This window comes from Echinops telfairi, unplaced genomic scaffold, assembly GCF_000313985.2.
Source record: "Echinops telfairi isolate 266 unplaced genomic scaffold, ASM31398v2 ScPeMD7_60;HRSCAF=208, whole genome shotgun sequence".
NCBI lineage: Eukaryota > Metazoa > Chordata > Mammalia > Afrosoricida > Tenrecidae > Echinops > Echinops telfairi.
Window position 1 is genome coordinate 31,775,832 of NW_022103958.1, and position 8,467 is coordinate 31,784,298.

Here is an 8,467-nt window from a genome sequence, read left to right on the forward strand (position 1 = left end):
CCTTACCCTCATACAGTCAAGAAAAAAAAAGTGGTGAAATCATTCAAGCAGTTCCCTACTTCGGTTAGGGTGTTTCGCCTCCTGTGGATATTTCATCTCATAGCTGTGACCGCTCACTCATTCAGTACTCGTGCAGTCTCCTGTGTGCCAGGCATCATTACAGGTGCTTGAGGCACATCAGTGAACAACAGAGACAAGAATTCTCACTTAACCTGGGGAGCCCTTCAAGCTTACATTTCTTATGGATTTCACATCCTGTTCAACTTCAGCCTCTATGCTGGCGAGATATATACCAAAATATCGATACTCGTCTATGGCAGTGAGATCATAAGGTCATTTTTAGTTTCTTCTTTATGCTTCACAATATACATACAAGTAATTTATTTTCCTTTCTTCCTTTTTTCTTTACAAGGGAGGAAAATTGGGCAAGAAAATCCATCTCCCCACACTATAGAGAAGAGAGTGTGAAGAGCAGGCTCAAGACAAATTACACCCAACAGGGCTAACAGTGCATAGTTGCCTGCGTGCAGGTAAGAGATGGAAGGCACTGGTAGGAGAGAGAATGCAGAAGAGCTGATGCATTTAAATTACAGGGCTGGCAAAGAACACTCAAAGTTCCATGGACTGCCAAAAGAACAAGCAAATCTACCTTGTTCAGCAAGTATGCTGCTTGGAGGCAAGGATGGCAGCGAGACTTTGTTTCACATACTTCGGACATATTGTCAAGAGAGACCAGTCCCTGGAGAAGGACATCATGCTTGGTAAAGTGGAGGGTCAGCAAAAAAGAGGAAGGCCATCAACAATATGGGCAGACACAGCAGCTCCAACAATGGGGCTCAAACATAAGAACAGTTGCGAGGATGGAGCAGGACGGGAAGTGTTTTGGTCTGTTGTGCACAGTCACTATGAGTTGACCGTGACACCCAGCAACAGTAGATAGATTTAAGAAACATCCAGGATATTCAAGTATCAGCACTGTCTCCAATAGGATATGCTGGGTAAAAAAGAGGAAAGGTCAAGGTTGAACTCTGGGTTTCGAATGTGAACCTGAAAGTGCAGAGAGGTGCTCGACTGTGTTCCTCAATTCCTGCTTATCTATCCCTATGGCCTGTGCCATGACCCTGGAGAACAACATCCCTGCAACAGTTAGTTGCTGAGTACTGATGTCATTCTAAATTCAAAAGCGCCAGGTCAAGATAAACCAGGCTGACAGCATCTGAAAACAAGCGTGAGGATTCATGATGTGCAGTGGGTGGCTGGTTTAGGGTCTGCACCAGCTGAGAACGTGACCAGCACCCCCCACCTCCCCCAGTCAACTTTGCTGAGAAAGGAAGCTCACACATCACTCTGAGGTTCACAGATGGGGGAAAAAGTGCCTATGTTAGACTCTTACAGAGTCAGGAGTCTTGGATGACTCTTGAAAGTCTGCATTTGACCTCTACAGCCTTTGTCTACAGATTTTTTTTTTCTGTTGTAAGCTTTGTTTCCATAAAGCTTAATCATGAGCACAACTGAACGAATGACTTATTAGTTCGTCCAGTGAATCACTGGACTAGTTAGTGGGTGGTCATGAGGTTCCCTGACTGGACAGGAAATGAAGATGTTCTGAGGGTAGAGCGTGAAAGGAAATGGATTTCCTTTGCTGTGACGTGTCTTAAAGCTCCTTTGCTCATTTCAGTGAGTCCTATGGCTTTGGGATGACAAAGTATACTTTTGCCTTTTTAAGTCCACCATCGATCTACAGTTCTCTTCAGCCTTTGATGTTTCGTTCTGTTAAATTCAGCAGTAATATAGGGAGCACATGCATTATTCCAAGAGTTTCTGCTGGTGCATTTTGTGATCTTAGTCCAAATTGTAGGGATATTTACATTGGTAGCCTTAAAAATCATTATCTTAAGACAGCGTTCTCAACCTGTGGGGGGCACAAGACCCTTTCACAGGGGTTGCCTAAGACCATCAGAACACACAAATATTTCACAATATATAACTACATATTGTTTTGTGATTAATCACTATGCTTTAATTGTTTAACTATGTTCAATTTGTAATAATGAAACAATTTGTAACAATGAAAATACATGAAAATAACCATAGCAAACTTAGTGATGAAGTAGCAACAAACATAATGTTGTGGTGGGGGGTCACCACGACATGAGGAGCTGGATGAAAGGGTTGTGGCAGTAGGAAGGTTGAGAACCTCTGTCTTAAGAGATGTCAGTTCTGCTCAAAAACTTCCCTGAGCTTCTGCCAGCGTCAGACACGTTGCTGGGTGCGTTAGGGATAAAAGATGAAGAAGATAAAGGCCCTGCTCTAGAGCCCAGAGAAGGGCACTTACATTAACATGACAACAGATCAAAATATCCTCCAGGCTTTTCTGGCGGTTTCATTCTAACAGTATTCTAGACACAGGCAATATAAAAGATTGCATCTCTAATGTCTTACTGAGATTGAAAGTACTACACTGCAGCTACATGATGGATCAACCCACTCACAAAACTCTTTTGCACAAGGCTGAATAATGAGCTATTTCGTGGCTGAGTCCATGAGAAACCAAAGGCAGCCAGGGCGATGGTAAGGATTTCCAAAGCTACCTCTGCGTCCTGCGGGCTAGGCACAGCATACAATCATCTGGCACACGAATAGCTCTGCTTCCCTTGGCTAAGTTTCTGTTGATGAAATGATCATTCACTATACGGTTCAAAGTACGACAGCAGCAGTATGAAACAATTTTCTACTCCCCCCATATTTCACTTTCAGTTCTAGCTGACCCCACATTTTAACATCTTCAAAAATCAATATGCTACTTTATTCATGTCTGCAATCTCAGACCAGCTGGCCCGACTTCTCTCCTAAACTTTACCATATTTATATATACACATGAGGGGAGACAAAAAGTTCATGGAAAAGTAGAATGAAAAAATAAGACAGTTTTCCCCACAAACTTGTTGAAGCCGCTCATACACATGTCAGTTTATTTTAACAACCCAAAGTCGGTCATTCTCATTCAGTTTCTTAAAAAATATATTATATTATATTTCATTTCAAAACAAAGAAAAAATAGTATTTTGAACACAAATTTTAAGATTGAAAATTCAATATACTTAAAAGAACAAAAGAACACGTATCCATCTTTTAGCCATTTAAAGTGACATCTGAAGACAGAAGGTTGTGGACTGGAATTTTACAGAAGAAATTGTGATGGATTTAACAAATGTCTGGCTAAGAAGCCTACAAAAGGCTAAAGATGCAGGCTGGGAAGAAAGTCCATAGGGTGCTGGTCATCAGAAGCATTGCTCACTGCCTGATGGTAGTTGTAAAAGGCCCAGGATGCAAGAATACTTGAGTAGAGGAGACAGTGAGAGTGGAGCTGAGAGAAGAGTGTGAGTTCAGAGTAAAACTGGCTCAACATACACAAGAAAGTCAGCATATGCTGGCAATGCAATGATCATTTTAAGAAGCATAACCATCCAAATGGATAGTATCCTTTGAGGCACTGATGACAAGCTGAAAAAGTTATTAGTTGTCAACAAGCTGGTTCCACCTCCTAGCCACTCAATATGTACAGAGTAGAACTGCTTCCTAAGCGCTGGGTTTTCAAAGCAGGTTCAGAAGCAGGTTGCCAGAACTGAGGTGCATCTGTGGGAGTTTAAGCTGCGAACCTTGTGGCTAATAGCTGCGGGATTAACCGCTTGACCATGCACAGAATCTAAGCCCCAAATACCACCAGTAATAATATTAGTAATATTACAATACAGATACCATTTTCAACACTTACTAGGTGGTGCGGTTGGTTAACCATTGGGCTGCTAACCACAACGTTGGGTTCAAACCCACCAGCTACTCCCCAGGTGAAAAATGAGGTTGCCTGCTCCATCAACACTGGCAGTCTCAGAAACTCAAGAGAACAGGTGAATTCTGACCCGGAGGGCTGCTGGGATGTGGAATGAGTTGAGGGCTATGGATCCTGTTTTGGTTTTGTGCGACACCAGGAATAAATTTAATTCTTGTAACAACATTCTAAGGTTCAGTCATAGTACAATGGTTAAGATTATAGCCGTGGAAAGGCCACAAGGGGATTCTACGCAGTTCTAGAGGGTCATTATGAGTCAGAATTAACTTATTGACAATAGGTTATTTTAACAACCCAATATGATGGCTATTACCATCATCTCATTTTATGATGAAGAAACTGTACTTTAAAGTAGTAATTTGTTCATGATGATAGTTAAATTAGAATTTAAATATGCAATCTCATATGCTAAAACAAGTATAGGAAGCCCTGGTGGGGCTGTCTGGTGAGCATTAGGCTGTTAACTTTGAAGTCAGAGGTTCACACAGGCACAGAGAAGAGCTGGAAACATAAGGAATCCAGGACAGATATACCCCTCAGGACCAATAATGAGAGTAGCAATATCAGAAGGGTTAGGGGAAGGTGGGGGAAGAAAGTTGGGAACTTATCACAATGATCTACATATAACCCCCCCCACCGGGGGACGGGGTTTAAGGGAGACAACAGACAGTGTAAACATGACAAAATAATAATAATTTATAAATTATCAAGTGTTCGTGAGGGAAGAATGAGAAAAAAATGAGAAGCTGATACCAAGGGCTCAAGTAGAAAGAAAATGTTTTGAGAATAATGATGGCAACAAATGTACAAATGTACTTGACACAATGGATGGATGTATGGATTGTGATAAGAGTTGTACGAGTCCCCAATAAAATGATTTAAAAAAGAGAAAAAATTGCAATGAATAGCATGGGGCAAAAAAAAGTTGTATGAGCCCCCAATAAAATGATTAAAAAATAAAAAAAGTCACCAGAGGTTCAACTCTGCCAATTACTCCTCAGGGCAAAGATGAGGTTATCTATTTTTATAAGATTGACAGCCTCTTAAAAAAAAAAAATAGTTTACATCCTCTGAAATCCTATGTACAGTCTCTATAAGTCAGAATCCACTCATTGGCAATGGGTTTTTGCTTTGTTTTTTAAAAACTGGCTCTATAAGATATATCTGAAATAAAGGCTTTCTTACTATTTCCTAAATAAGTTAATTTTATAACTAATCATTGATGGGTCAACCTAACAACTACTGAGGGAGAAGATATATATTTAGAGGCTAAAATTAAGCTTAAGGAACAGCATGAAGGGCTCATCCCTCTCCATGAGCAGCCAATGGGTCCAAACTGCTGGTCTTGGGACTGGCAGCCCATGGGCAGCAGCCACTACACCGTCCGGTCTCCTCTCCATGCCAAGTGTGCACCATGGGACAGTCATTTCAAAATGTAGAGTTAGCATATTTTTACCCGTCATTGGACAGAAAGACTACTCCAGAAAAATAAGTCTCACCAATGTGTACCATTTATAGCTCAAACATGTCTGTCTCAGTTCAACTTAAAATCTTGCTATTCTAGAATAAATTTTTACTAAAAGACAAGTATATTGAGTCTAAAGATAAGAAAAACTTCTATATAAACAAAGGTCAACTTTAAATAGAATCTTAAATCCAGCCTTATAATGCACCTACCTTATGATATCCATTGCCTGGTAAAGTATTTCAGACTGATCAACACCAAGAACCTTCTTTGCACCAGATTTAGCAGCAAACATAGAGAGAATTCCAGTTCCACAGCCAACATCCAAAACAACCTGTTATAATAAGGGAGGGAAAAAAAGTGTTATTTTAAGATCTTGCATTTTAAATTATATCTGTACCTTACGGTATATCTGGTCAATTCACAGTAAAATAGAAAAAAAAACTCATCAAGAAACCAGAATGCAAAATAAATGCAGATATGCTCTTCTTTGAAAGTATTTAGTTTTCACTATCAGTAGATTAAAATGATTTACTTAATTCTTCCAGATGATGGAATTCTTTCACTACCCCCTCCTACTGTAGGACCCATGAACACTAAGGTGACGAGCTAGAACAAACAGCAATACCCAAGTCCCTGTTCCAGTACTTTACCGCCTTGGGAAACAATGAGTAAGTAAACAAAGGTAATTCTGGTGGTAGCAGATGTTGCAATGAAAACGGAGCAGAGGTTAGAGCAGGAAGAGGGGACATGCCCTTTCAGAATTTTAAGTAGGTCTGAGAAAAAGAAAAGATTAAAAAAAGAAAACATAAAATGTATTGAACACAGTATCAAGAAAATGGCATAAATTTGTATGTTATCGGACTTCCGGGAAGATGGCGATAGAGTGACACATACCAGAGGGACTCCACAGAATCCTGCCCAGAAGAGTTGCTTAGAGGGAACTTTAACACAACTGGAGGAGCATCATAAAGATAAGTAGGAACAGACCCACGGGGTTTTGAGAGGCTTGGGACTTTTGGCTTACCTCAGTGGAAGCCAGCTGGGGCTTGACCTTGGCCTTGCCACCGTCTCTGCCGGAGCCGGGACCATTTGGAGCCCGTAGGGGGATTTGGTCTCAACACAGCCAGTTTGCCCCTGTCAGCCTCAGGGCAGGGACTGGACCCTTGCAGCTCAACTGGCAAGGATTGGGGTTCAGCAACATTGTTGCTTTTGTTTACATCTCTGCTCCCTGTCCAGGGCAGGGACTAAACTCATGCAGCTCCACAGGCAGGGAGTGGGACTCAGCTACATAGTTGATTTTCTTTCCCTCTCTCCCCTATATCCCCCCAGTCTAAACTGTCTTACTTTTACTATTTTTCTTTCTCCTCTGTCTCTTTTCTATCCTCTCTACCCCCCCACCCCGCACAGTCTAAATGGTCTTACTTTTTAATTTTCCATTCTCCTCCTGACCTCCAGACCACTCTCCTTAGCCTAGGGCATTTACACCTGCACCAGACCCAGCTAGGTGAGCTCCACCCTGTGTAGCTAGCCTGAGGCTAGGGAAAGCCCTGCTTTTCCTCCAGGGGATACTCTGCCCAACTTCTCACCGGGGAATTCCTGCCTGTGTACCTAGGAGCATAAGGCAGCTCAGCCAACACTCATAAACATTCCAAGCTGTTGCAGCAACCTCTGCCCAACCTCCACAACACCAAAGCAGGCAACACATCAGCCTTCTGGGGCACTCCCCTGATAAGGAAGCCACAGGAAGATAAAGTGGTAAGTAAATCCCAAGGTAAGATTAGCTGTAGGCAATTCGAAGAAGCATTCCTACAAGTCTCCCACAGAGTCAATGCTCTTGGACTCCCTGGAAAATGGCACCTGGCTCTCTAAAACAATGCAATTCAAACAGCCATAAGCCCCAATGACCTCAACGAAAAAACAGGAAAAACAAAACGCAATGGCAGAAAATGCCCCGAACATAACAACATACAGTGAACCCTCGCCACTTCGCGCTTCGACTTCCGCGGGTTCACTCTATCGCGGTTTTTGCGTAACAGCGCATGCTCTGTCATTACAGCCACTGATTGGCTCATACTGTACACGCTTGATGCCATAAATAATATAATAAATAATAAATGATATAATAAATAATAAATGATAATTGTAACGTCCAAAATGCTCTACTGTATTTTCCCTTTTTCGTTTAATAAATTGGGTAATACAAGTGTAATGGTATTTTTTCATGTCCTCTATGCTCTAACTACGAAAATATTTGATTTACAAATAAGGAATCCTACTTCGCGGTATTTCATTTATCACGGTAGGGTCTAGAACCGTTTAACCAAGATAAACGAGGGTTCACTGTACATAGAAGAAGCAGATATTGAGCTGCGACAGAAAGAAATTTTCAGAATGCTGCTTGAAGTCATACAGGATATTAGGGAAACAATACAGAAAAAGGATGAAATGATAGAGATAAAGGCCATACAACAAAGGGAAATACAGGAGCTTAGGGAGGAGGTAACAAAAACCAGTAGCAGAAACACAGACCTCGAGAATCGACTGGAGGAAGCAAAGAACCACATCAGTGACTTGGAGGACAGCCAAGCAGACTTTAACAAACGTGAACAAAAATCTAGTAAGATCATCAGAGAAGCTGAAGAAAACCTAAGAGCTATGCTTGATGCTATGAAGCAGAACAACATTAGAATTATTGGCATAACGGAGGAAGACACAACAAAGAAGTCATCTGCAACAACAGTGAGAGAATTCTTGGAGGAAAACTTCCCCAGTTTAATTAATGAAAACCAGGCAACCATTCAGGAGACTGAAAGAACACCAGCTAGACTGAATCACAAGAAGAAGTCACACCAAGGCACATTATAAACTATCCAACTTTGAGGAAAAGAAGAAAATCATGAGAGCAGCTAGAGAAAATCAAGCAACCACATATAAAGTTTCCCAAATAAGAATATGCTCAGACCTATCAGCAGAAACTGTGAAGAAGAGGAGAGAGTAGAATAACATACTCCAAAACTTGAAGGAAAACAACACAAACCCAAGAATACTCTACCCTTAGATTTAGTATTAAGGTAGCAGAAGGACATTGGGCCTCCACTCAAGTACTCCCTCAACACAAGAATACTTTCTTCTAGTAAATTGGCATTCTA

General features: G+C 41.3%; 1 protein-coding gene across 1 annotated transcript in view; it reads right to left on the reverse strand.

The window, feature by feature from the left end:
* The window catches only part of PRMT3 (protein arginine methyltransferase 3), a 112,943-nt gene that overhangs the window by 74,709 nt on the left and 29,767 nt on the right, over window positions 1-8,467 (reverse strand). The window contains exon 8 of the mRNA XM_004711599.2: window positions 5,528-5,649. Coding sequence (XP_004711656.1) covers window positions 5,528-5,649 — 122 coding nt within the window. The remainder of the gene's footprint in view (window positions 1-5,527; window positions 5,650-8,467) is intronic.